This window comes from Aspergillus fumigatus, chromosome 5 (assembly GCF_000002655.1).
Source record: "Aspergillus fumigatus Af293 chromosome 5, whole genome shotgun sequence".
NCBI lineage: Eukaryota > Fungi > Ascomycota > Eurotiomycetes > Eurotiales > Aspergillaceae > Aspergillus > Aspergillus fumigatus.
In genome coordinates this window covers 283,141-310,170 of record NC_007198.1, presented here as the reverse complement: position 1 = coordinate 310,170, position 27,030 = coordinate 283,141, and the positions used below count along the sequence as shown (strand labels likewise).

Sequence of the window (27,030 nt, the reverse complement as noted above, 5' to 3'; positions counted from 1 at the left end):
TGCCAATCACAACATATTCTCCTCAGCCGATATAGAAACCTCATTGGCTAGCTCGGCTAGAGAAATCATTTATGCAAAGGTCACGTCTGCACTCTAGACGCATAATTATAGATCGGAAGGTCCCTGGTTCAATCCAGGATTGTCACAGGTTACTTTCATTTTCATCTAGCTTTATTAGTCTAAGAGTGGAAGTCGTCGTTGCCATCGCCGATCTTCATTCGATCACGGACGATGCATTTACGTTCAAATAACCTAATCTAGCATCTCCCCCACTTTTGTCGAACCAGGATCAGAGTCCAACAATATAGGGGCGCTTCATGGAATCGCCTGCATGCGCTGATGGCTAGGAACTACCAAGCAAATGTAGCCATACAATCAAAGGCTCACGTCAACCAATCTATCCTCTATCTACCCATCCTTCCTGTAACCCCAACTTCCATGTGCCTGCCCTGAATACACACGACAATCCTGGCTGGCATGACGTATAATTAACATCCCTTAGATATCAGGCCCGTGAGTTCTGTGCCTTGAGTTCCATCAAGCTCAATTGACTGGATTGCTTGATGGACCTCCAGCTGGTCTGATCCCAGTAGCCACCAAAGCAGTATCCTGGGTGCAAGACAGTCAAACAAAGGGTAGCCATGGCCATCATGGCCCCCTCGAGGATCATGAAGGTCACTTCGTCATTTGCCAAGGGACCGTCGAAACCCTCTTGCAGTTCGGCCACCCGGAAGACGGACCGGACAAATATCGCTAATGTCGCGACGGTGAGCCCTTTAGCCGTTAGATATATGTAGCGGGGTGAAATACCGGGAAAGAGAAACCTACCGATCAAGAACGCCTTCCACTTGAGCGTCTTGCGAACATGATCCATCGATTCGTTTAGTTTGTTCGGGTTCTTGTACACGCGCCAGGCGAAATCGGCGCAGAGAAAGAGGAAGACCGCCAGAGATGCCACTTGGCTGGCAAGCCCCGCTATCATGATGTTGATCCCCGTCTGACGTAGGTCTTGCTGATCATTATCCGCGATCGAGGTGATGGCTCCTCCGGCAGCCTGGAGCACAAGAGAGAGAAAGTCGCAAAGAACGAAGATAATGGTGTAGGTTCTTGGCTTCAGACGGGAGATGCCCTCGCCGTAGACAACGACGATATGGCCGAGGCAGATATAGATTGCCGCACTCAAGAAGGCAGGTCCAAGGGTGAGGCAGATTAGATATCTGGACAGTAAGAAGTCAGCTCATCCTGCTAGGGGTTCGGGGAAAGGTGATTGATAGAACTCACTGAAGGAATGGACTGAACGGAAATGGGTTGTAGTGAAGCTGGATTCTTCCGACATAACCGATGACTTCAAGAGCGAGGCCACCGATCATACCAACTAGATATCCCCAAGTACGGTAATAGATCCCGAGTCCCAGATTGGCCACCAACATCGTACCGAAAAGCGCCAGGTACAGAAGGTTACCTGCCAGGTTGGGAACATAGTTGAAATTGGCGAGACTCAAGGGACAAGTATCCAGCGTACAGTAGTCCGAGGGGTCTGTCGTGTTGCTGACCATGATGAGAATTTTCCAGAATATACTTTGACTAAATAATCAGTAGGATAGAAGGAAGATGAGCGACTTAAGATTTTAACGATCTTTTCGCAAGTCTTTGCATGGTTGATGCCATATAAGTAGGTGCCAGTTACTTCGGTGCCTGCTGAACAGCTCGATTACAATTGCTAAGCCCTGTGCCCAACGCATGTTTCTAGCTCTTAGTATCAACAGATCTCACTCTGGTCAATACATCATCAACACTTTAGTATCATACACCGTACATGTGGGTGAGACTAGGACACTGGCCGTAGCTTCTAGTACATGATTTGCTGCACAATGGGTATGAACACTGAAGGACTAATTTTAGAGCCATATTTCCCAATGAGAGGCAAAGCAAAACAATTTGTTGGCTCGACCATATTTGAGGCTGAAGTTAATAATTGAGCTGCCTGAGTCAGAACGAGGTCGGCTCCTTCGAACAAAGCCGTGTTATTCGGACACGGACAAAGGGCACGGACAAGACATGGACACCAGACCGGGGATAGGAACACCAAGAAGAACGCGATCATAACGCAAAAACAACGCGTCATTCCACTGAGGCGCAGCGTCAGCTTCTGATCTGACACAGGAGAGAATCTTGGCACGAAGGAGGTTGTTTATCCACCCACTGTCAGACTGATGCTGTGTCCCTGTAGCCAAGTAAATCTCAACTTTCGTGTCAAGTGAGCCACTCTGAGATAACGAAGAAAATACAATCCAGTCCCTGTTCCAGAACCAGGTATCAAGATAGAATACCTCAACTGCATGAATAGTCAAGTCTTGACTCAACTAGCGTGAAGGCCAAAGACCCGCCCAGCGAGGGGTTGAGGTCCTTGGCGCATCTGACCAACAGCGCATATCAAGGAGAATGGCTGTAGATACTCTCTGAAACCGCCGCTACTGTTTGATTCTCTCGTCGGATGTCTAAGACATCGTCGTATGGGCTGGGTAACGGCACTATGGCTGGTAATCCAGGGCATTGCAAGAGTACTATGTTGTTGCCTGAGGCGGCAACTTCTCACCCAGCAGCACTGAACTCTTCCATCCCTCTCCAAACTCGGGAATCCAACCATCATCAAATCCATCGATTTTATAGGTCGGACATATCAATCACGCCAGGTACGAGTTCGGATGCAAACACACCGCCGATTCCGTTGGTGAAGCTTGCCAGGATTGTGTTCGTGGCAAGATACGTTGTGTTCGATTCGCAGATAGCGAAAGTTGCCAATGGTCAGCATAACACAACAACTAATCTGTCATCTTCAGAGGTCTGAAAATGAAAGATGTCAACGCTCAGGAGAAGAATGTGTCTTTCGTCAAGCGCGCTCCAAGTCTGATGGGAATCGGCGCGACTATCAGCACCTTGACGAATATCCCTCCCGCTAGCATCTTGGGCTGACTGTATCGGCGCTGCGCAGGAGAATTCATATTCTTGGAGAGAAGGTTGACCAGCTCCTAGCTAGATCAAAGACGATTTTGGCATCGCTTAAATTCCGGACGCTAGGATATTGAATGTGACTCCTTTGGCGTTGATCACTACTGGAGAAGGTCTCAGACGTGTAGCACAAGTCCACTACATTCTCCAAAGGTCGATAGGTCGATAATGATAGAGTAAGGGAAGATGATAGTGTGTTAGGCATATCTTTCAATTGGGGGTCATTTATCTTAAACTGTACGCGAGCTAGTATCTGCCTAATGATCAAATCAGAACAGAGTGCTGAATCTTTATGTCGATAGCAACAAGAGATGTTCCCTTTGCCTCCGTCGACACTCCCTTTAGCTGACGGTCCCTGCTGGCTCTTAACTTCGTTCCCACAAGCAACCCAAGCTGCGCAGTGGAGAGTCGTGTTCTCGATAGCAAGTATAAAATCCTGTCAGGATGGAGTTTGATTCAGCAGGGAAGAGCCGTTTCATTTCTGCAACATCGAAACTCTGGCGTAGGGCAGCGAACTTTCGACCACGGTTTGTGTATATCTATCCCCGGATGTCAGCTTTAATCAACACCCGTAAAACTTGTTTCTGACACACCACCAGAACCGAAAGGTAAGACATCGGCGAAAACTTCCCATAGACGAACGTGATGTACTCTCCCCCCGCACCATCAATGGCGAAATCCGGCCCTTCCTTGTCATCACAAAGACCCAGCTTCCTGGAGGTGATGGGGACGCTGTCGGTTGAGAAATGGAATTCGATCCCGCCCAAGCTACCTTTGAATCTTGTGCCGGATATTCCAGTCAAGTACTGAAGGTACGACCCTCCTGGACCACCGAACCAGACCCAGAACAGGAGACTGTGACGAGATGTCGTCGGCGATTGGCCCACCGAAAATCCATCTGCAATGCGTAAATTTTCCGGCGGGATACTTGGATACCATAAAGCAGTATCAAGGAGAGACCGGCGACTTTTTCGTTTGGGCCGCAGTGGCCGGCCCAGCGCCAGAGACACAAGTTTGAAGCCCTAGCCAGCCATTAGTTCAGGTGGTAAACAGGATGCAAGGCCAGAGAGTATGCTCACATCAAAGAAAGCCTTAATTCCGACAATCTCCTTTTCCGACTTCAACTTGCGTGTTTGAGGACATCTCCGGTTGGAACCAAACCATTTAGTGGAGTCCGATCTATTGTCAATTATCTGCAACCCATGGATTCCTGTCGTCCCTACTGCGACAACGAATCCCCCAAAGGCTACGACGTCGGTTGAAGAATTGTCCTGAGATCTGTAACCGAGTTGTGTGCTGGTCCCATCGTCGAAGGAAAGTTTCAGACCCGTAATGTGGACTGTGTCCTCCATGTTAATGGATGAGACGGTGATTTGACGCAAATGACCAGTGAGGATCACACGCTGTGTGTACAGGATCTGGCAGCCCTTAGCATATTCTTGACCAGAATTAGGAGGCTTGATTGACCAATGGAGCTTCCCCCAATCCAGGCCCACAGGGTCACTGGGGTTGTTGACCATAGTCGTTGTGTCAGGCTCAGATAGGTCCAGGATGCCTTTCAAACACCGTGCCAATCCCCAGATCCTGGCTCTATTGTGTAAAGAAGTCGCACGCTGAATGCATATAAGGCGATGCAGCAACCTTGCATTATCAAACTTGCTGGGTTCCAGTTCGTGCAGCTCAAATGCGAACTCAAACTCCTCGGACTTGATTTTCAATGTCCAAAAGTGTGAGCTCTGCATAAACGTGCTCAACCGCCTTGAGATGAAACGTAATTGCAGGCAGTCGTGCACTCTTAGGTAAGCACATATTTCAATCCAAATATCCAACGGCAGGCGATCAAGACAGCTGACACCCTCCGAGCGGGATTTTGCTCTCTTGATCGGACACGGCTTTGATGCTTTCCGATTGACAGACCCTTTGGGCCGCGTGGCTCTCTGCAATGCTAACGTCCAGGTCCGATTGACATCAGAAAAGGGATTTTGTATCATCGGCCGCCAAGTCTCATGTCTCCTAGTTACACTGTAATGAAGCACACCTCTACCAGATATATCGAGCATCCCGCCATACGAATGACCCCAGTTAATCCTTGTACAGGACAGGGAACACAATGACTTGCACACATTCAGTAGCCGAGCCAGTGGTACAGCCTTTTGGCCGTAAACACGTCGCAGGAGTGACCAGCATGCTTCGTGCAACAGGAATGCCTCCTGCGATGGGACGTGGACGACAGATCCCATGAAGTTAACTCGTCTGCATTGAGGCTTCGGTTCATCATTCCAACAACTATTCTCGGCACGAGGGACAGACCACGCCATACTTCCCTCGCGATATCCCAATCCAGAGAGGTGTGCGCCGTCTCCGGACTGCGACACTGGGCCTGTGTCAGCGGTGCTGCAGTCCCCATCAGACAGGCACATCACTCACCGATTCGGAACAGGCTTGTCCAGTTCGCCTTTTTTATGCTTGTTACAATAGGGACATCATTACCGCAAAGAATACAGTATGCGGATACCGTAACGAGAGACATCGTTCGTCCCTAATACATAGGTAGTTGTAGAACAGGTTGTCTCTTCCGTACGAGAAGGGAAAATCCAACCATCTAACTCGCGTGTTTGAAAATTCTCTCGACAAAGCTACAATTTGACTTGGGACTGCGTCATTTTGACGGCTATATTGATTTGCTCGCAGGAATTATGGCACGTCATCACTAAACCATGGTAGATCCATGCATTCACCGAGTTTGACTCACTTAAAGGCACGGTCCTTGATATAAAATGATTGAATATCAAAGAACCATGAAAGTTGTCTTGAACGTGCCATGTAGCTTAAGATAAGTCGATCCCTAAGGGGCTACAGCGTACATGGCCACACTCCGTAGAGTGGGTCTTTCGATGCGGTACACGTCGCTGAGCCAGCAACAGGGTCAGGATGACCTGAGCTCATTTTCCTAGTGTTTCGACAAGATATTCCGCTATTACCTTTGTGTCGCCGCCGGGATTCATGCCAGGACAGTACTCTGCCCCCGCGCCACCATGCCGGTGCTCACGGGCACTTGCAGAGTCGAGCGAAAGGGTATAAAAGCCTGGTAACCTTTTGGAAAATGGAAGGTCAATCAAGCCCGGCAAGTCATGTATATCTCAATGAGAACCACAAAGTCCTTCCTGGCCAGCCTCTTGCTGGGGCAAGCTATTGCACACCCCGGCTTTCCTGGTCCTGACATATCGATATTCGACAATGCAGCAACCATCGAACGCGATGTTGCTATAATCGGAGGCGGAGCTTCTGGCACCCACGCGGCCATCCAGCTTCGTAAGATGGGCCGCAGCGTCGCGGTGGTCGAAAGGGAACCCCTCCTGGGCGGCCACACCAATACTTACCTCGATCCGGTCAGCGGCCAGCATATCGACTACGGCGTCCTGATATGGCAGAATACCCCCGAGGCAAGAGAGTTCCTCGCCCACTTCAACATCTCTACGACCGTTGCGCAATTCAGGCGCTCTAATAGTACCCGCGTTGATCTGCGCACGGGACAAATCGTGCCTCCACCGCAGGGCAATGTGACCGACGCGATGATGCGGTACGCGATGCAGCTGCTCCAGTATCCCTATCTCGAAGAGGGATGGAACCTCCCTGACCCTGTGCCGGAGGACCTGTTGCTCCCATTCGGGGAGTTTGTAGAGAAATACGACCTCGCAGCGGCTGTGGAGACCCTGACGCTGTATGCGCAAGGTCTCAAGGACTGGCTGCAGTGCCCGACCATATATATCATGAAGCAGTTCAGTCTAGGGGTGGCGCTGGGCGCGCAGAATGGGTTCCTGGCGTCGGTGGACGGCAACAACGGCGCCTTGTATGAAGCTGCGCAGAAGGAACTGGGCAATGATGCATTGCTCAGCAGTACAGTGGTTAGCATGGAGCGTCCCGCAGACCGTCTGCATCGGATCCTGGTCCGAACTCCAACTGGCTACCAACTGATCAGGGCGAAAAAGACCATCATAACTACTCCGCCGAAGGTGGAAAACCTGGTGAATTTCGATCTAGACGATACCGAGCGTGGCGTCTTTGGGCAGTTCGAAAACGCCTTCTACTACACCACTGTGGTCAGTGTCGCTGGTCTACCAGCCGGACTTGACATTATCAACCGCGCTGCTGACACGCCGTACAATATCCCTCATCTGCCGGGAGTGTACGCCATGCTGCCGTCTCGCGTCCCAGACATCTACACGATCTTCTATGGTGGCAGGGAGGCCAAGACCGAGGACGAGGTGAAGAAGAGCATCCGAGACGGTGTGATGATGTTACGTGAAGCGCAATTCACCCCCTCCGAGCCTGAGATCCTGGCCATCAGCAACCACAGTCCATTCGCCTTGTTCGTTTCGGCCGACCAAATCGCGAAGGGCTTCTATAGGGATCTCTATGCGTTGCAGGGACAGCGGAACACGTACTATACCGGCGCTGCGTTCCATACGCATGACTCTGCTGCCGTCTGGAGCTTTACAGACAATTTGTTGACGACTATGTTTGCTTGATGTGTCGCACATTGTTTCAGCGGTCCGTAACTGTGTCATAGGGGACGATAGTTGCTAGTTGCGCACAGCTTATCTAGTATCAGAGTGTTATTGATAATCCTGCTCCTGAAGTAGTAGTACAATATTGTTAGTAGTATTAGAAACAGAAAACGACGAGCAGCTACTATTCAAAAGAAGTTAGTGAACCACATAGGCCGAATAACCTGCTTAGTTCGTTGCAGTCGACTTCTTAGGCAACCTACGTTCGCCACCTGGTGCAACGCAGATACAGATATCCAGCCGATGATGCAGGATATTGCTTAAAAGCACCCTTGCATGACGAATATTGACTGGTGTGACTCGGCAACACTTTGGTGCAGCGGCCATACGGCGTTCGTGGATGCGCTGGTCACGCCGTCTACGGAGTCAGAGTGTCAGACCACCTGGACAGCTCAGCCAAGAATGAACCCTGACAAACGAAAGCTGACTATTGCTGCGCTTTCTTCATGTTCCAGGGCAGGGCAGCCAGTGGACTGTGCATCCTGTCTATGAAGGAAGTTCGAAATAGCATGTGAATTATACTAGGACGATGAATGGTTGTCAGATAAGCTAATCGAATAGATTAGGGCCCGAATAACTGCAAAACCCCTGGCTGAGACACAGACAGAGGATATTCATCAGGGGCATGGATATCACCAATCAGGCTGACAGATTTTCCTTCCCCTCCTCCTGTAGCCTGTCCGAGTCCCACAAGAACAACAGAATGTAACCATGATCAGGGATGTTGATCCGCTGCCGTCGCACATTCGCTCGGACTCCGGTCTTGGCTGCCGATCGCCAATTTCTCTTGGGCAAAGCTTGGGTCGCCTTGACGATTCTTCCACCGGAAGAATGTCCGGACTGGGCAGGTGATCTGAGGGATTTCGGCATGCTCGATAACAGCGTCGTATTCCGACGGCACTAGACGGTCATAAGGCTCGTTCCTGACGCAGCATAATTGATATGATGCCGATGCTGGTTCAGACAATGACCCCTCGTCTTGGCGTTGTTTCGAGTGCCTGTGGTGTTATAAAGAGGGATCGCCTGAAGGGGAGGATGTATCGCTTGTGTAGAGTAGAATTTGGTCTCCGAGGTTAACAATGTGGTGTCAAAAGTGGTTATTCGCTTTCTTGGTAGCAGGGGCCGGCGCTGCCCCGGCCAGCACGGCCAAAGACAGTATCTCGTCAGTTGTTAAGAATGGCGTCAAGTATACTGTCTTTGAACACGCTGCGACCGGCGCCAGGATGGAGTTTGTCAAGAACTCGGGGATCTGTGAGACTACTCCTGGGGTGAATCAGTACTCTGGATATCTCTCCGTCGGGGATAACATGAACATGTGGTTCTGGTATGTCCTGCACAACAGCATGACTACATGCAGAGCCTAACCTGTGCAGGTTCTTCGAGGCCCGAAACAACCCCAAACAGGCTCCCCTCGCTGCCTGGTTCAACGGTGGCCCCGGTTGCTCCTCCATGATCGGTCTGTTCCAGGAGAACGGCCCTTGCCACTTTGTCAACGGCGAAGATACCCCCTCGCTGAACAAGTACAGCTGGAACAACTACGCCAACATGCTGTATATTGACCAGCCCATCGGCGTGGGGTTCTCCTACGGCACAAACGACGTAACCAGCACGGAGACTGCTGCTCCCTATGTGTGGAAGTTGCTGCAGGCCTTTTATGCACAGTTCCCGGAATACGAGAGCCGTGACTTTGGCATCTTCACCGAGGTAGGTCCCGTCTCTGACCTTGCAATAGCAGAAATAGCTGATCTTCCAGTCCTACGGTGGACACTATGGCCCCGAATTCGCGTCGTATATTCAGGAGCAAAACGCCGCCATCAAAGCCGGAACGGTATCTGGCGAAAACATCAACCTGGTCGCACTGGGAGTCAACAACGGCTGGACCGACTCGGCCATCCAAGAAAAGGCGTATATCGAGTACAGCTACAACAACACCTACAAACAGCTTATCAACTCGTCCGATCGCACGCGTCTGCTGAGCGTCTACAACAGCCAATGTCTGCCAGCGATCCAGAAATGCGCCAAGACAGGCACCAACGCCGACTGCAGAAACGCCGACAGCGTCTGCTACTCCAATATTGAGGGGCCGATCAGCGAGTCTGGTGACTTTGACGTGTATGATATCCGCCAGCCGCAAAACGACCCTTTTCCGCCTCAGACGTACTCCACCTACCTCGCCAATCCCAACGTTGTCAAAGCCATTGGCGCGCGTACGAAATACCAGGAATGTCCAAACGGACCGTACAACAAGTTTTCGCAAACGGGAGATAGTAAGTTCTCTCTTTTTGCCCTAAGAGTGCACAGCTGACGACGTAGACCCTCGCTCGTTCCTGGCCACTCTCTCCGACGTGGTCAAGTCCGGCATCAATGTCATCGTATGGGCCGGCGACGCCGACTGGATCTGCAACTGGCTGGGCAACTACGAGGTGGCCAATGCGGTTGATTTCCCCGGACAGTCGAAGTTCACGGCGAAGGATCTGGCGCCGTACACGGTTAATGGCGTGGAGAAGGGCACGTTCAAATCTGTCGACAACTTCTCGTTCCTGAGGGTATACGAGGCCGGACACGAGGTTCCTTACTACCGTGAGTCCTTCCTGACATCGCGTATGGTCAATGCTAATGTGTCTATACAGAACCCGAAACCGCGCTTCAGGTCTTCCAGCAGATCCTTCAGAAGAAGCCCATCTTCTCAACTTAGATATAACGTGCGCTCCTTAGACGGATGATGTGGATGTACATACCGATGGAGATATTCCGCTTGATGACAAATTAGCATTAAAGTACGACAACGTCGCCATCGTATGTGTGTAGATCGTGCGGGGTTGACGCAGCTTATACCCGGTATACTACCGTCAACGTCGATCCCCAGGATAAATGCATTCCGGCTAAACTACTAGTAAGGTCAAGGGGAGGGACGACTCCTGGGGATGTCTGTCTTACGTGCTTATATTTACGGAGCCTCTGCGCTTGGAACAATCAACTAAATGACCCAGGTGTCTCACTCCAATGTATCAGTAAACAACAGCAGAATGTGGCTCACTCCCGTACTGGCAGTCCTTGCTGCCCTCTCTCCGACGATCGCCATCTCATTCAATCCCTCGACATACACCTGGTACACCAGCCCAGCCGCGGACTTTGCCTCCACCCTCCCAATCGGCAATGGGCGTCTCGCAGCCGCAATCTGGGGCGGCGCAGTTGACAACATCACCGTGAACGAGAACTCCATCTGGAGTGGCCCCTTCCAGGACCGCGTGAATCCAAACGCGTATGAGGGGTTCACGGACTCACGGGCTATGCTTGAGGCGGGCAATCTCAGTTCCGCCAATGACGTTGTGCTACGGGAGATGGTGAGTATTCCGAGCAGTCCGAGGGAGTACCACCCGCTGGGACCGTTGAAATTGGATTTCGGGCACGAGGCAAGTAGTCTACACAATTATACGCGCTTTTTAGATCTGGGTACCGGCGTGGCGGGTGTGAGGTACCACGTTGGGGATGTAGTGTATAGGTAAGTTGCTTTCGCGGCGAGGAGAGGAGGGCTGACTGGTTAGTCGGGAGTATGTTGCTAGTCATCCTGATGGAGTGTTGGCTGTTCGGCTTCGAGCAAGCAAGGACAGTGCTTTGAATGTGGTGGTTTCGCTGGAGAGAAATAGATATGTGGAGAGCTTGACTGCCGTAAGCAGTAAGGGCATGGGTACTTTGACTCTGAAGGCGAATAGTGGGCAGAATACGGATCCTATTAGGTTTACCTCGCAGGCGAGGGTGGTGTCCCGTGAAGGTATGTCGTACTCATTCCTGTTAAATGCGTAAAGGCTGATATTTCAGGTCGAATCACCACCAACGGAACGTCGGTTGTGGTCACTGGTGCCTCGACTGTGGATATATTCTTTGACACCCAGACATCCTACAGATATCCCGATGAGACCGAGCGAGATTCGGCAGTCAAGAAACAGCTAGATGCTGCAGTAAAATTAATTTACCCAGCAGTGAAGCAAGCTGCAACCTCAGATTACCAGTCTCTTTCTGGCCGCGTCAAACTGGACCTGGGTTCGTCGGGATCCGCGGGAAATCAGCCCACGGACATCAGACTCACGAACTACAAAACCAATCCCAACGGGGACCCCGAGTTAGTGACCTTGATGTTCAACTTTGGTCGACACTCCCTCATCGCATCTTCCCGCGAAGGATCGTCATCCGCTCTTCCCGCCAACCTTCAGGGTATCTGGAACCAGGATTACTCGCCCGCCTGGGGAGGCAAATACACCGTCGACGTCAACCTGGAGATGAACTACTGGCATGCACAGGTCACCAATCTTGCAGACACATTTGAGCCCGTCATTGATCTGATGGACAAAGTTCTCCCACACGGACAGGCCGTCGCCAGGAAAATGTACCACTGCGACACGGGGTATATCCTGCACCACAACACCGATCTGTGGGGAGATGCGGCTCCCGTCGACAATGGAACAAAGTGGACCATGTGGCCGATGGGGAGTGCCTGGTTGTCGATGAACCTGATGGACCAATACCGCTTCACGCAAGACAAGACGCTCTTGCGAGAGCGGATCTGGCCGCTCCTCAAAAGCGCAGCCGATTTCTACTACTGCTACCTCTTCGAATTTGAAGGCTACTACACTAGCGGTCCCTCGATCTCGCCGGAGAACGCATTCAGAATCCCCGAGGATATGACTATCGCGGGTAAATCCACAGGAATCGATCTTGCCCCCACAATGGACAACCTTCTACTCCATGAGCTTTTCCTCGCCGTAATCGAAACCTGCAAGGCCCTCGATATCACAGGTGAGGACCTGGCCAACGCTCAGAAATACATCTCTAGAATCCGACAGCCCCAAATTGGCTCCTACGGGCAGATTCTCGAGTGGCGACGGGAGTACCAGGAGACCGAACTAGGACATAGACACATGAGTCCCATCCTAGGCCTCTACCCCGGCTCACAGATGACCCCGCTCGTCAACCAGACCCTGGCAAACGCAGCCAAGGTCCTCCTCGACCACCGCATCACCTCCGGCAGCGGCAGCACAGGCTGGTCACGCGCATGGACAATGAGTCTCTACGCGCGTCTCTTCGACGGCAACAGCGTCTGGCACCACGCACAGTACTTCCTGCAAAACTACCCAACCGACAACCTGTGGAATACGGATTACGGGCCCGGCAGTGCGTTCCAGATCGATGGCAATTTTGGCTTCGCGGCGGGAATCGCGGAGATGCTCCTGCAGAGCCATGCGGTGGTGCATCTCCTCCCGGCGCTGCCGGACGCTGTTCCGGATGGTCGTGTGAGTGGTCTGGTGGCGCGGGGGAATTTCGTCGTTGATATGGAATGGAGCAATGGGGAGTTGAAATCTGCCAAGATTGAGTCGAGGAACGGAGGGGTGCTGGCTCTGAGGGTGCAAGATGGGAGGCCGTTTACTGTGAACGGGGAGGAGTATAAGGAGCAAATTCAGACTGTTGCGGGAAAGTCCTATACAGTCAGGTTGAATTGAAGGATTTCCAGGAGGAACGAGAAGCTGCATGACCAGGAACCAATTTTATACTCCCATAGGACGTCATCTAGCTAGGCCGATTAGAAGCACAGCAGCTCTGCAGAAGATGGACAGCCTAAGGGCTCAAATACATACAAACCCTGGAGCCCTGCTATTCATCCCATTTATCAACACTGCATTTCATGACAGAGTCAAGATTGCCTTGAATCACAAAGCATCTACAAAATTAAGACTGCCATTATCTTTTCCTACTCTCCATACTCTACCTTTCGACAAGAACTAGCAGTCCAACCTCATCCTTACCACCAGTCCTGAGACTCCCCAATCCACGCTATAGCAGGGCGAAAACGCAACTACCCCTGCGTCAACGTCTTCCATGGCCATCCCGATAATGCCACCGTGGGTCTCGTCGACAAGATCGAGTTCCGCGGGAATCGCAACCCGACGGGCCACTGCCCTGATCAGCGACTACAAGATTGTGATGCATAACAACCCCCAACTTAGACTGAACGGTCTCAATGCTGAGTAGACAGTCATTCTCTATGAAGGGATCTTGGAGGAGGATGCAGATTTCAGGGCTCAGATTCCCAAGTCACTGCCAGGTGTCAAGGATGACTCGCTTTTTATTGGCGAACCGAGACGAGCTTGGAGACGGCGCCGCAAGTATGCAACTCTTCGAACATGTACTGACTAGAGCATAAGCTGATTGAGATGCAGATGCCGACCTTGTTCAATGAAGCTGGCCCTTTTACGTCAAGAATTAGGGGTTGACATGGCATTGTCCGAGAACTTTGTCTCAGGCTTAGAACTGAAATTTGGGAAGTAATACGAGGTATATTAATAGTCAGAATCATGAGGGGGCACTAATATCTATTTATATCCATGGGTATACAGAATAAGATCCCGGTTCAGGCCCAATATCGGCGATCGGCCAGATCATCCCTTGATCATAAGCGAATGATCCAAAATACCCCACATTCCAACCAGCCACACTGGCGCGTAAGAGATGGAGGACCCGGAGTTGGATTCTGCTTGTGAATGTTATTCCACTGCCGTTCTGCTGATCATATAATCACTGTCTAGCAATAAGTGAATATCCATATCAGAATGACCAAGGATACCAGGACATTCAATGTGCTTCTGGTAGGAAACTCCGGCGTGGGCAAGGTATTGTGAATTCTCATCTCCACTTCGCCTTTAGGCTAACCAACGCAGACGGCCTTCTTGCACCGATATCTCAAAAAGAGATTCGAGCATTCACCACCGGTAACGGCTAACGTTGAGAAACATGATGTCCTTCTACACACGGTAAGTTCCCGGCCTCTGACCGCAATATGATTGCTCACGTTCTAGACCGTCGGCCCGGTGAGGTATGAGATCTGGGATGTCAGCGGCAAGCAGAAACCCACTGTTCTGGCTTCGAGGGAATTCGATGACATCGATGCCGCGATCATCATGTTCGATCTGACTGATCGGGTTTCGTACAACAATGTGCCCAATTGGTATAGTATGTACATCACCAACCATGTTGAGGTAGCGCTGACGGAATTGTGCAGAGAGCCTCGTAAACAAGGACGGCATGCGCCTTGGGAGGTATATTCCCATTTGCATCTGTGGGAACAAAAATGATGCCTCGATGGATGCCAAACTACCACCAAATGCAATCACCTTTCCCAAGAACAAAGGAACGGGCTATGTGGAGATGTCTGTCATGGTTCTGGACAACGTACATGAACCGTTTCTTGATCTTGCGAGGCAGCTGCTGAAGAATCCTACCGTGGTATGCACATTTGCCATTTGGCCGACTGACCTAGCTAATACTTCTCAGTGGTATAAACCACGGCCTGACATTGGCCCGATAGTGTTGGAATTTCCGACGGTTCGGCACCAATGGTCGCACCAGGACAATAGATCCCAATATCCTAAGCATGAGTTTGAACCCCGGGTTCTGACCAAAGAGGTATCACCACTTGCATCACCACCAGTAATAGCAGCAGATATCTCAGCTGAAAGGCCTCCGGCTGTCATCGAGTTGCCCAAGAAGGCGGATGCATCCAACGGGCAGCTGAAGTTCATCAGCTCTACGAACAGAGTCCCAAATGGTCTCAAGTCGCCTGTCAATGGGACTATCTCAGTTCTCAGTGAGACAGAACCAGCAGTCAAGGGCACTGCCCCAGTGGCAAAAGCAGAACAGACAGAGCTGCATATTGTGCCTACCGAAACGCACGAACCAACCAGGGAGCACCACGGATCAAGAAATGAGCATCGCGAGTCCAACAACACACTCGAATCTCTAGAAAAGCAACCCACCCCACTCAAAGACGAAAGCCTCTTCGTCCTGTGCATCCACTGCATCCGAATGGTCCTCATCAAGTGCATCCAGGGAACACCGCTAGCTCAACTATCAAACGACAACCCGTCCTTTGCCCTCATCACGACAGCATGCCGCGCCTGCCGCCACGACTCGCAAAAATCCCAGTCGGACGAAGTGCGCATGTCTCCCGATCTGATTCGGTATACGGCCATGTATGAGTGTGCGCGCAAGGTGGCCGAGGACGAAGTGGAGGTGCTCACGAACAAGAAGAGCGTTGCGCATATCTCTCTGGACAATTTGACTGACAGTATTGGCCGCGAGTGCCAGATCCAAGGGATCTCGACGAGTTCGGATACACTGCAGCGGTTACGGCAGATTCCGAGGAAGGACGTGTTATTGGGGTATGTGCCGGGGGCGTTCCTTTAGACTTGGCCTTAGACTCTGGCGTTTTATAGCCTAGGGTAGAATGTTGGAAGTCGTGATACTGTGTTTGCCCGAATTTGCGGTCATTGAGAACTTTCTACGGCCGACCGGGTACACCCTGCTTACTGGACATCGCATCGCCGAACCACAGCTGGCGACTGTGTTGCCAGTAGAATTAATTCCAAAAAGTGTTGGATGAATCAAGCAATTGACAAGGCACACAAGGGGTGTACAGGGGCGACCCCTGTTATGATCTTCATGGCGGGTGGATTTCCGTTTTCGGCCTTCCGGTCGCAGGTGGAGCAGGACACGATGATCCTGAAAGGGGCGACGTTCCCCCTTTCAATCAGGATCAAGCTTTATCACCCACTTCAATGACTTGGATTATCTTCAAACATAGAGTTGAATTGCCCTAAATTCTGTATTTTCCAAATCTTTTGTATGAAAATATCACAATGTTTCAATGGTAAGCTACTAGGCCAGGGCAGCGAATGAAGGGCTGACGCGATATAGGTACCAGCGAAGTTTGATCCAGCGTCCTTTGCTGACGCAGAGCTTGACGACTGCGGTTAGTTCTACATCATGTGAGATTTGAATCAGTTGTTCATTGCAGACAGTGTCTTTTCGCCGTTGGAGATAGCCTCGCCCAACAAGCCGTGGAGAAAAGGGGTATCGCTCAGCATGATGTGGCCCGTACGGGACGAATGGCTTTTTATGGGGGAGGTAACGTTCAACCCTTCCCTTACAAGTTACCGTTGCTAACGGTGGTAGCTGTTTTCGGTCCCCTGGCCACAAAGTGGTTCCAGGTCCTGCAGAGGCGTATCAATCTGCCCTCTGCACAACGGACCGTCGTTGGCCGCGTCGCAGCCGACCAGTTACTATTCGCTCCCACCATGATCGGAGTCTTTCTGTCCAGCATGTCCGTCTTGGAAGGCGGGAGTCTCAGTGAAAAGTTGGAGAGATCGTACTGGCCAGCGCTGAAAGCGAACTGGACAGTGTGGCCGTTCCTGCAGCTGGTGAACTTTGCGCTTGTGCCGCTGCAGTTCCGTGTGCTTACAGTCAATGTGTTGAATATTGGTATGATTCCTATTCACGTCTTGCTCCGGTTTGGTTGTCTTGCTAACTGAGATAGGATGGAACTGCTTCTTGAGCTTGTCGAATAATGTTGGCTCGCAGGATGTGCCTCTTGTTGCTTGAGCGGAATAGGTCCTGTGTCTAGATATAGAGTGTACCATATTGCGTGTTTATAGACTGTTATAGAATAAGGTGCCTTTTGGCTTGCGTGAGAAGAATTTTACACGGAGAGCTCCCTATTTGGGGTATCCCGCTCGCTTATCCAACATGGCGGCTATCTTTCCCGCTCAGGAGTTGACCCGGCTGTCGCTGTTATTTCGCCACAGATAACTAGAGCTGGACTACGACGATATATTGCCAAACAACAGAACGCAAGGACTGATCTATTTATCCGATCTTTGCGTTCCCCGGTCTGCGGTTGCCGAGCAGAGTGCGAAAGGGAATGCTACATCGGAAGGCTGGCCAACGTATTCCCACCTTCGCTGAACAGCATCTAGGTAAAAGCTGGCTCCGTTCATTGGAGACTTCAAAAGCTACTGAACGAAACCAATCACTTGAATAGGCTCGCGATGAACCCACTCATGAGTGTGAGAGCTTAACGGATTATTATACTTAGATATGGGGTTCCTGATCTATGGAACGGTGGAATAAGCACTAGACACTCCAACGTGAAAATCGTGCATCATGGATGTGACACCCTTTGCAACTAACCTAGCCATGACGAACAAATAAGCTTCCCATGAAGCCACTGAACACGATGATGACTCGAGAGACTTGGTTGCGGTCATAAATCTTTGCTGTGAACTTTATTGGCGGGCCATCGACCTGTCAAAACTCGCCGTGGGCTGACCGGTTGCGGACGATGACGGCAACGACACGCTCTTCCCCGGATTGCCCAAAATCTGCCACCCACTACTACGTCCAGAAACTGAATTTCTCTCTTGAGCATTGTCGCCTAAACTCTCCGTTGGTGGGTCGCTGGAATATTGGCGATCTCATTCATCAAATCTCTTGCGCTTGTGGAGGAACAGGAATTGCTCCTCTGTACCACGGAAGTTGCGGCAATTCAACCCTCCACGTGAGTAGGGACCCAAGCGGGATCACCGACGATGACAGAATGGTTGGGACTGGTGCTGGGAGACTGTTAGGATGATGCATCTTCCCTGATGCACAAGGCCTCCGACTGGGTGTGGTTGGGTATGACCTCATTGTGGCTTGGCGGAGAGTCTGTATTATATAGGACACTATGATTCTCTACAGCTGCGAGAGGGACTTCCGATCCTTCGTCCACTGCAGTGCTGACTCCCACTCTATGCAAAAGAACTCTAATTGTTCTGAACTTTTGGTGACTCGTAGTGAACATGCTGTTCAGGAAACCCAAGTTGCCGCAGGCCAATCCTGACGCTTACTACCAGGATGACAATGTGGCATCCGACACACACTCCCAGGCGGCCATCGCAGGTGAGGATGGTCAGTTAGTCGATACTCATATTCCCCTCTTGACTTGGCGATCGTTCGTCATGGGTGTGTTTGTCTCCATGGGTGGTTTTCTATTCGGCTACGACACCGGTCAGATCTCAGGTTTCCTGGAGATGAAGAATTTCCTGCAGCGGTATGGTCAAAAGAAGTCGGACGGGACGTTCTACTTCTCCAACGTCCGATCCGGATTGATCGTCGCACTGGTACGTTTATTTGATCTCCTGTGCCACGTGCATCTGCTGACGAGTGACAGCTATCGATTGGAACATTGATGGGAGCTTTGGTCGCAGCACCTATTGCAGATCGCATAGGTCGGAAATGGTCGATCACCAGCTGGTCGTTGATGATCTGTGTTGGCATCACTGTTCAAATCTCCTCTCCCACCGGCAAGTGGTACCAGGTAGCGCTCGGTCGTTGGGTTGCCGGATTGGGTGTCGGTGCTCTCTCCCTCCTGGTTCCGATGTATATGGCAGAGTCCGGCCCTCGGCACATTCGTGGTTCGTTAGTCAGGTAGGTCGTCGAATGTCGTGTGCTGTCAGATACAGCGCTAACTATTGCAGTACTTACCAATTGTTCATCACACTCGGCATCTTCGTGGCGAACTGCATCAACTTTGGCACTGAAGCACGACCCGATACTGGCTCCTGGCGTATCCCAATGGGCATCACCTACGTCTGGGCCCTCATTCTTGGCTCTGGCATGGCCCTGTTCCCGGAGAGCCCTCGATATGACTACCGACACGGTAAAATCGACAAGGCCATCACCACGCTCTCAAAGATGTACGGCATCCCAAAGAACCACCGCGCGCTGAAGGTCGAATTCGAGGAGATCAAGCAGAAATATGAGGAGGAAGTCGCTAGTGGTCAGGTCACTTGGGTTCACCTCTTCAAGGCCCCACGTATGGCGTACCGCGTGGCGGTGGGTGTCTCCCTGCAAGCGCTTCAACAGCTCACTGGCGCCAACTACTTCTTCTATTATGGAACGACCGTGTTTAAAGGTGCCGGGATCTCCAACAGCTACGTGACTCAGATGATTCTCGGTGGCGTGAATTTCGGAACCACCTTCCTAGGCCTGTATCTCATCGAGAACTATGGTCGTCGTCGGTCCCTCATTGCCGGTGCCCTGTGGATGTTCGTATGTTTCATGGTCTTCGCCTCCGTCGGCCACTTCTCGCTTGACCGGGAATTCCCCGAACGGACTCACACCGCTGGGGTGGTCATGGTGGTCTTCGCCTGTCTTTTCATTCTTGGGTTCGCGTCCACGTGGGGTCCAATGGTCTGGACTATCATCGCAGAGTTGTATCCATCCCAGTACCGAGCTCGAGCCATGTCCCTGGCGACCGCGTCCAACTGGATGTGGAACTTTCTGCTAGCCTTCTTTACCCCGTTCATCACCGGTGCAATCGATTTCCGGTACGGCTACGTCTTTGCAGGGTGTTTGTTCCTCGCGGCCGCGATGGTGTACTTCACCGTTATGGAGGGACAGGGAAGAACGCTGGAGGAGATCGACACGATGTACGTGTGGAAGATCAAGCCGTGGCACAGCTCCAAATATGTCTTTCCTGACCAGACGGATCGCCGCGACGAATCCGAGAAGCGCACGGCGGGCACGAATGAGCACATGGAGACGTCCGGTGCTCAGCCGGAGACAGAGATTGTGTAGAAGCTGGATGTTATGTAATGATTCTTAAAATTTGCTCCATGCCATTATAGCAGAATCGCGTCCATCCGCAAGCAGAATGTTTACTCGGTTTGTATATTAATGTATTAAGGACTTTCTCTTCGATCTAGCTTCAATGTCTATAGCGGTCCGATACCCTGTCTGATCCCGAGTCACCTTTCTGTTGCAAGCGTTGACAGAGCAAGTAGGCGAAGAGGTCTCTTGCACAGCTTTTGAGCTGCCTACATATCTTTGACTGACTTGTTCCCAGGGCATATTGCCAGTATATACGTCTCGACCGGTGCAGCGGTTTTTTGCCGAGATATACTTGGCAGTTCAATTCATCCAAAGGGAAACGTTGCAATAGTCACCGTTCGTCGTATCAAAATAGTCGTAGCTAGCCGCTACCTTACAAAGCGACAAAATGTGTCGGTCCAGCGTGAAAACTCTATGAAAGGAAACACAGTGCAAATGGGACACAGTCCCTCTATTATATTACCGACAAAAAAAGGTTGGTCCTCTTGGCAAGTTATGTTACCAGCGCTTAGCGCTACAACCTTCAGGGACAGCAGTCGCCACAGCATCGTCCGGATTTCGCAGGTGACATGTTCAGCGTCCGTTGTCTTGGGGACGGGGCTGGCCAATACATGCTTGGAGATATCCTTTGACCCTAGTTTATTCTTTCTTCCCAAGATCAGGCAATAGTACGTTTGAGAGCTGCGGTAAACTGGATTAAGTTTCAGGAAGATCAAGCTGGTATGATCAGGCAACGAAAATCGCCATTTTACAGCAGTACTAACGGAGGGGCATGACCTAATGATCAGTAGTTCTCAATCCAGACCAGACCAGCCTATCTGCATTTACAGCTTTTGAGTTTCCTGCATTGTAGTCTTTAGGCTAGTAGAAACTTTGAGCAATAGTATGTTGGCACGCAGTGCACTATTATCGCAGCTACACTAGATATGGTTGTCCAGCCACGTTTAAGTTGCGTGGGTCGACATATTATTCGATAGTTTGCAACATCGTCTAATCTTCTAGGGACGCCGGTACCTTCGCCAAGTCCTTGAAGTAAGTTTGAGCCAAAACAAGGGCCTTATGGCGGAGCTTAGATTAGACTATAACATTTCGAGTGGGTCTTGACCAAAGTAAACAATTGACCTCGGTAGAGTGCCACCTGGAGATGTCCCCAAAGGGACTCTCAAGAAATGTAGCGGCGCATTGAGATAATGGACAGGAGAGGATCTGTGGAGAATAGCATAACTTCACTAGGTTCTAGACAAAGTATCGGGAGGAGGTCAGCCTCAGAGTGCTTTGAGATCCCTCTGTAAAGAACAAGGAGATAAGCTGTCTGCAGAGCAGAAATAACCATATGTATTATTGCCATGTTCTCGGCATTTGCTCAATTCCCAACAAGCTGCGGGGAAGCCATGTTGGAGACGACCCACTTGTGCTGATTCCCCCGCGTTTCCCCGGAAAAGTCCCCAGTGGGAGTATTGAGATCGCCGGGATGAGGCAGAGCCATGTGCTGCATGCATGGTTGATGATGTAGCCAAGGGGTATTCATACACTACGAGGAAGGTAAATGTCTATATAATGCCGTCTTGGAACGCTTTGTCCGGAGGTGCTCCCCTCTGCTCTTCAGCACCATCTGATTTGATTCCGACTATTCCCACCAAATATCAGGTCAAACGGTGTTATGAATGAAAAGTCAGACGAGACCCTTCGTCGCATGCAAACGGCGGAGAGTGTTTTCCTGCCCATTTCTCGAGAGGCATTTGAGAAGCTCTACTTGAATCCAAAGAGTCCCACGGTTTCAGGGGATTTGCGCAAGAAGGTGGGAAATCCTACACCAATCTCTCTGCTGGGCTTCTTGCTTGCTTCCACAACCAACGCGTGTATTGTTATGGGATGGAGGGGAGCCGGGGGCAATGGAGCTGCCATTATGTACGAGGATCCCCTGTCCAGACTGGAGAAGACACTGACCGTGATTAAGTCCTGTCCTGATTTTCTTCGGAGGAATGGTTCAGATATTCGGTGGGATTGGGGAATGGATCATTGGCAACACATTCTCATGCGCGCTCTTCTTCACTTACGGTACGCATGTCCATATTAAATCCAAGGCATGGCAAAATACTTATACATTCGTTACAGGAACATTCTGGATCGTCCAGGGAACGACGCTCATGCCCTTCTTCGCTACTGGAATCCATTTCTCGTCCACGGGCAACTTCCTCGAGGGACAGCAGACACCCATGTATAACGCCAGCATAGGTTTGTTAAACAAATGGCAAGTGGCATTGGCATTGGCTATGGTTGACCGGTTCAATAGCATTCTATTTTGTGGCCCTGACAGTCATAACCTTCATATACATGATATGCTCCCTTCGAACCAACGTCTGCCTCTTCTCCGCGCTCTTCTTGCTTGAGATCACTCTTGGGTTGTTCGCCGGTGCTTTCTTCTCCGTTTCCGCGGGGAATATTCATCTAGCTGAGAAGTTGCAAGTGGTGGGTGCATCTTGTCCTCGTGGGTTTCGCTCGATTGACAGCTTAATCACATAGGCCGGCGGCGCATTCAACTTTGCGCTATGCATACCAATCTGGTGGATTTTCATTACACAAATCCTAGAGGCCGTCGACTTCCCCGTCTCACTTCCCGTTGGCGATCTCAGCACGATGATACCAGGGCGGAGCCAGAGGATGCGTTCGAAGCAAGCTGAGGCTTGAGAGAAGCAGTAAAGGCATTCGGACTAGTGCAGGACATATACAAGCCGTGGCGTTGTGAGCTTTATTCGAACTTTGTCATTAGATTCATCAAGAAGTCATGAAGCAACTGAACGATGAAGCTGCATGGATTGATAGGTACCTAGACGAGAGAGAGAATGGGCTTTTACAGAACCTATCTAGCCACAGTACGCGTTGGAAAGCAATACCCCAAATACCCGTCTCCACTAAAACTGAAACTGTTGATGCCACGCTATCAATCGTATTCTCTTCACATAAACATGTTGTGCTCTGCCTGTAACACGCAGATACTCAAGCCGGAGTAAGTCCCATTAACACCATCAGCCGCTCTCGAGCAAAATCCCGCAGATCTTCCAGATCTAACGGAAACACGTCGGTCAGGCTTCTTCCCGGACGCATGTGGTGACCAAAGAGATCCTGTCTACTGAACTCGATGATATCAGTGCCAGGAGCGGGCGCAGGATTAGGGGCAGGGAAGATAATCTAATCCAGTAGTATCAGTTTTTTCAGGAGGTATGAAAGTTCAAACACTTCAACAAATATCGAAATGCCCACCTTTGTATGCGCGGTAAGACCGCACCCACCGACACCTCTGCGCCAAACTTCAGCGGTACCCTTCACTCTGTCGTTGGAGGTTTTAGACCATTTAAGCAAGACGACGGCGTTTACTTGATTACATCCGTTCAACCATAAGTCTTTGTCGGAGTGTAAACGTGGCCATGATTCGGACCATCATCCGCTTTCTATAACAATTAGAGGAAAGGGGTTTGAATCTGGCCGTAGAAACAGATCTGGTTCTTTCGAAAACAACGTATATTGGCCGGTAAAACCGCTGAACCCTGGAATCACTTGGTAACATTCTCCGAATAGGCATTCAATGAACTAAACATACTAGTCCCGACCCCTAGGTCCAGAAGCTCATCTTCCGCAGTGTTGAGGAGACCGCTGGCGCGCCATTCGGAGGAAGTGAAGCGCATCCATCTCTGTTGCACGTCATGGAGCTCCGTGGGAAATACTCTCACCCACAATGTTTTGGTTAGAGAGTTGAAATTGATCCTGGGGCATTGGATAGACAGGTCAGCTGGCACATAAATAAGTGTACGATGAGGCTTACCTCGCGCTATGCTGCTCGACGACGGCCGACTCAGCAAGCGAGCGAGTAATAAGATCCCCGTCCTCAGGAGCGACGTCTTCGTAAACGATCTCTGTGGAAGCTGTGATTGTGGGGATTTGTCGGACGATTGTATTAATCACAGTCTGTGCATGTGGGGAGGCCATCGGGATTGTACTGCGAAGCTCGTTAAAAGACAGAAGGTTTGGAGAAGAATTCCTGAAGTATTTGAGAGGGTGGAAGTGAGATGCCTTTTGGAGACATGGTGGAATTAACAGAAGAAGCGTTGCTGGGACAGTTCAAGACCTGTATTAGCATTACTGAGATATACAATCATATATCATGTATGGTTCTTTCCCACCCTGTCACGTACTCATCACGTCACACCATCTTCAACAGCTCGAAGTTGTCGGTACCGATATTGCAGAGTATAGCAGATGCTCCCGAGGCAGCCTTTCAGGTTCAAGGTTTGGTCATCCTATTCCTGTTGGCACAGATTCGAACCCTAGCGCTGGCACAACACTTACACTTCGAGATATAGGCAGAGACGGGTTGAACAGTGGTTCTTGAGGGTTGAGCCTAATGGAAGAAAGACTTATAGATATTTTGGTAGATCAAAATAAGTGATAAAGAAACTAATAGTTAACATCTCTCAAGGCTACTTACTCGGAAGTCCCCATGGCTGATCATTCACTCTCTTCAGTCAGTACCATGAAGGTCGTAACAGATTCACACCGTCGATCCCCAGAAAGTACAAGTATTTCCAGAGGAGCAGATTTATGAGGAGTTTGGACATTTATCTGAATGGGGAGATGTGGCTATAGACATTCCTGTGGCTCTCGTCATCCACCTGCCAGGACCAATTCGTCTAACAGACATTAAGACTGGCATCACCGGAAATGTTCCAGGTGATGTTTTCACCGCAGGGGTTCTCCCTCACAGTGTTTCCATTCACTTTCAGCGTAATCGACACATCGTGATTGTTCTTAAATTCGTCGCGAGCCGCCAGTCGCACCTCACCACCGCCCTTCACAGTCCCCCCACGAATCGACACCCCATAGCAGTTCTCAATGAGGATAGCATTGTTCCCATTGTCAGCCAGATCCACGTTGCTGATCTCAACACCGCCCGACTCCGAGACACAAAAGACACCACGGCCGCCACCGCGCGAGACGACCTTGTCCACAAACACGTTCGTCTTGTAGCTCCCATCAGCGAGTCGGCCATTGGCATTAGCCATGCGGAAAGTGGCGTAGCCAGTCCCAGCAGCAACGTTGTCGCCGTCCACAAGGCCCACCTTCGCGTTTGTCGTTGTCTGCAGTAACAGGCCGCACTCGCCCACGTCGCGCGCAACGACCTTGTTGATGGTGAGGCCGTCAATGTTCCAGGTCTCGACGGCATGACTTCCGGCTCCGGTAACCGTGATAGTGTCCATGCTGACGTCGGAATTGGCGGCCTTGTCACGTTCAAACCGGATACCCAGTCCTCCGCTCAGCTTCATGGTGATGTTGCCGAGAGAGAGGCGTTTGACACCGTAGAACCGCATCCCGAAGTAGGGGTTGCCGGTCACGGTGAGGTAGGGGATGGATACTCCGTCTGTGTTGAGTGACTCGATCGCGCCGCGTGCGCGCTTGTAGCCCACGTCGATGGTTCCGCATCCTTCAAATGTCTTGCCGCTACTGATGCTGATGACGTTGGTGCCAATGGATCCCGATGCAATGACCGATAGACGCTGTCCCGAACTGATGGCGTCCAGGGCAGTCTGGATCGCGGTGTAATAGTCGGCACCCGAGTACACTTTCTTAGACCCCACAGTGGCAGTGTACGAACCGTCTGCGCCTTTGACTGTGGCATCTGGGGTACCCGAGCCACATTGAGCGGAGACAGTCGTGGCCAGGGCGATTACTCCTGTGAGTATGGCGAATTTAACCATGATGAATTGGGTTTGTACAGGTGTATTTGGCAAGGATGAGGAAGAGCCTATGGCTTCTTTTCTTTCGCTTCGTGGAGGATATCCACAGTATATATACCTTCTTCGGCCCCCTGGGAAAAATGAGGGAACACTCGAGTATCCAGGTTTGTCTGCCAAGACGTTTCGGGGAGAGTCAGTTCTCTAGGCAAGCGACTCAGCGGTATATTATCACTCCGAAAAGGACTTCACCGAGACATATGAGCGAACGAGACTTCCCACCACTTGTTTCAGAACATCTCTTGGCAACAAGCTCATATTAGGTGGGATTGTCGAGTGGAAATGTGGGGAGACGACCGATATGTGTCTCGTTGGGGCGGTGCTGGATGCAGTCCGTGCCGGTTAGTCGGGAGCCAGCATGATTCTCCCCCTGTACGACTCTGTCGGTTCTTGGCTCTATATCCACCAAACCTCTGGTGTTGCAAGTGCCGTGCGCCCTTCAAATCCCACCTGTCAGGTCAAAATGCGGTGACTTCAGGAGCTGGCCTTTCCTTGCAGAGCGGGATGTGGCCTTAGGGAGCCTTGGCCAGAGCAGAATAACGCCAAAACACCGAGCCCAGAAAAGTGCACGATGAAGACTGTCGAAAACGCTCATTGAGCTCTGAGACCTCCACCGGAGATGATCGGCAGACTCTCTGATGATAATCCGCGAATCAACAGCGTTACTCCTCAAGAATACAAAGGGCAGACAAATCATGATGAAACCCAGGACTGTTTCTTCTGCACTTATTCTCTCGATATAAATATCGTCCTGAATCTTACCTCCACCTTTCATATCGAGATCTCCTCCTCCATTTCAAGGGATGCGGACACTGTCTACGCCGAGCAACATCTCCAAACTCGGCAACAGCCACGACATACCCATCCGGTCGTATCACTGCAGGTGCCCCCTGCTCGTCCTCCAGGTCATACCCGTTGTAGAAGTGGATGTCTGCATGCTCTTTCTCAACACCAGGGACATCATTTACTCACAAAACTTCTCCACGGACAGGCCGAGCACTGGAATCGTCGGGCTGCGGTGCTCTGACCTCAGTCCATTGCGAGTATGTGACGCTTGAACTAGGTGAATCTATATTCCAATGTACAGTTTGCAACAACAGAGTCGGTATCTCGAGTATCCACCCCCGATCCCGTCAGGCTGCCACCTAAGAATTGCTACAGGGGCAATGGAATACATAACTGTAATA

At 50.9% G+C, this 27,030-nt stretch overlaps 11 protein-coding genes across 11 annotated transcripts; 7 read left to right on the top strand and 4 right to left on the bottom strand.

Annotated features, from left to right (window-relative positions):
- Positions 1–398: 398 nt before the first annotated feature.
- On the bottom strand, positions 399–1,610 carry AFUA_5G01230 (RTA1 domain-containing protein). The gene is made up of 3 exons (XM_077804712.1): positions 1,282–1,610; positions 829–1,217; positions 399–774 (listed from the first exon to the last, which is right to left on the bottom strand). Exons 1-3 carry the CDS (start codon positions 1,554–1,556, stop codon positions 506–508), a joined length of 933 nt encoding a protein of 310 aa, XP_077660850.1. The 5' UTR covers positions 1,557–1,610; the 3' UTR covers positions 399–505.
- A 1,938-nt stretch (positions 1,611–3,548) lies between these two features.
- Positions 3,549–4,751, bottom strand: AFUA_5G01220 (uncharacterized protein; the record flags this gene model as incomplete). The annotated part of the gene is made up of 2 exons (XM_743127.1): positions 3,549–4,031; positions 4,089–4,751. The coding sequence occupies 2 exons, from the start codon at positions 4,749–4,751 to the stop codon at positions 3,549–3,551; spliced, it is 1,146 nt and encodes a 381-aa protein (XP_748220.1).
- A 1,389-nt stretch (positions 4,752–6,140) lies between these two features.
- AFUA_5G01210 (amine oxidase, flavin-containing superfamily) lies at positions 6,141–7,538 on the top strand (the record flags this gene model as incomplete). The annotated part of the gene is made up of 1 exon (XM_743128.1): positions 6,141–7,538. The coding sequence occupies one exon, from the start codon at positions 6,141–6,143 to the stop codon at positions 7,536–7,538; it is 1,398 nt and encodes a 465-aa protein (XP_748221.1).
- A 1,061-nt stretch (positions 7,539–8,599) lies between these two features.
- cp6 (uncharacterized protein) lies at positions 8,600–10,272 on the top strand (the record flags this gene model as incomplete). Its single annotated transcript, XM_077804711.1, has 5 exons — positions 8,600–8,901; positions 8,951–9,281; positions 9,331–9,844; positions 9,879–10,178; positions 10,208–10,272. Exons 1-5 carry the CDS (start codon positions 8,657–8,659, stop codon positions 10,270–10,272), a joined length of 1,455 nt encoding a protein of 484 aa, XP_077660849.1. The 5' UTR covers positions 8,600–8,656.
- A 331-nt stretch (positions 10,273–10,603) lies between these two features.
- AFUA_5G01190 (glycoside hydrolase family 95 protein) lies at positions 10,604–13,294 on the top strand (the record flags this gene model as incomplete). The annotated part of the gene is made up of 3 exons (XM_743130.2): positions 10,604–11,079; positions 11,123–11,349; positions 11,397–13,294. The coding sequence occupies 3 exons, from the start codon at positions 10,604–10,606 to the stop codon at positions 13,070–13,072; spliced, it is 2,379 nt and encodes a 792-aa protein (XP_748223.1). The 3' UTR covers positions 13,073–13,294.
- An 885-nt stretch (positions 13,295–14,179) lies between these two features.
- On the top strand, positions 14,180–15,812 carry AFUA_5G01180 (putative RAN small monomeric GTPase (Ran); the record flags this gene model as incomplete). The annotated part of the gene is made up of 5 exons (XM_743131.1): positions 14,180–14,239; positions 14,288–14,380; positions 14,426–14,579; positions 14,629–14,852; positions 14,901–15,812. The coding sequence occupies 5 exons, from the start codon at positions 14,180–14,182 to the stop codon at positions 15,810–15,812; spliced, it is 1,443 nt and encodes a 480-aa protein (XP_748224.1).
- A 452-nt stretch (positions 15,813–16,264) lies between these two features.
- sym1 (Mpv17/PMP22 family protein) lies at positions 16,265–17,006 on the top strand (the record flags this gene model as incomplete). The annotated part of the gene is made up of 4 exons (XM_743132.1): positions 16,265–16,275; positions 16,323–16,377; positions 16,427–16,886; positions 16,942–17,006. 4 exons carry the CDS (start codon positions 16,265–16,267, stop codon positions 17,004–17,006), a joined length of 591 nt encoding a protein of 196 aa, XP_748225.1.
- Positions 17,007–17,146: 140 nt separating this feature from the next.
- AFUA_5G01160 (sugar porter family MFS transporter) lies at positions 17,147–20,174 on the top strand. Its single transcript, XM_743133.2, has 3 exons — positions 17,147–18,565; positions 18,616–18,872; positions 18,923–20,174. The coding sequence occupies exons 1-3, from the start codon at positions 18,245–18,247 to the stop codon at positions 20,022–20,024; spliced, it is 1,680 nt and encodes a 559-aa protein (XP_748226.1). The 5' UTR covers positions 17,147–18,244; the 3' UTR covers positions 20,025–20,174.
- A 1,470-nt stretch (positions 20,175–21,644) lies between these two features.
- Positions 21,645–22,948, top strand: AFUA_5G01140 (putative plasma membrane ammonium transporter (Ato3)). Its single transcript, XM_743134.2, has 5 exons — positions 21,645–21,965; positions 22,015–22,115; positions 22,173–22,292; positions 22,351–22,526; positions 22,581–22,948. Exons 1-5 carry the CDS (start codon positions 21,718–21,720, stop codon positions 22,743–22,745), a joined length of 810 nt encoding a protein of 269 aa, XP_748227.1. The 5' UTR covers positions 21,645–21,717; the 3' UTR covers positions 22,746–22,948.
- Positions 22,949–23,054: 106 nt separating this feature from the next.
- Positions 23,055–23,740, bottom strand: AFUA_5G01130 (uncharacterized protein; the record flags this gene model as incomplete). Its single annotated transcript, XM_743135.1, has 3 exons — positions 23,055–23,246; positions 23,319–23,458; positions 23,656–23,740. 3 exons carry the CDS (start codon positions 23,738–23,740, stop codon positions 23,055–23,057), a joined length of 417 nt encoding a protein of 138 aa, XP_748228.1.
- A 1,002-nt stretch (positions 23,741–24,742) lies between these two features.
- On the bottom strand, positions 24,743–26,104 carry AFUA_5G01120 (uncharacterized protein; the record flags this gene model as incomplete). Its single annotated transcript, XM_743136.2, has 1 exon — positions 24,743–26,104. The coding sequence occupies exon 1, from the start codon at positions 25,805–25,807 to the stop codon at positions 24,743–24,745; it is 1,065 nt and encodes a 354-aa protein (XP_748229.1). The 5' UTR covers positions 25,808–26,104.
- Positions 26,105–27,030: the final 926 nt, after the last annotated feature.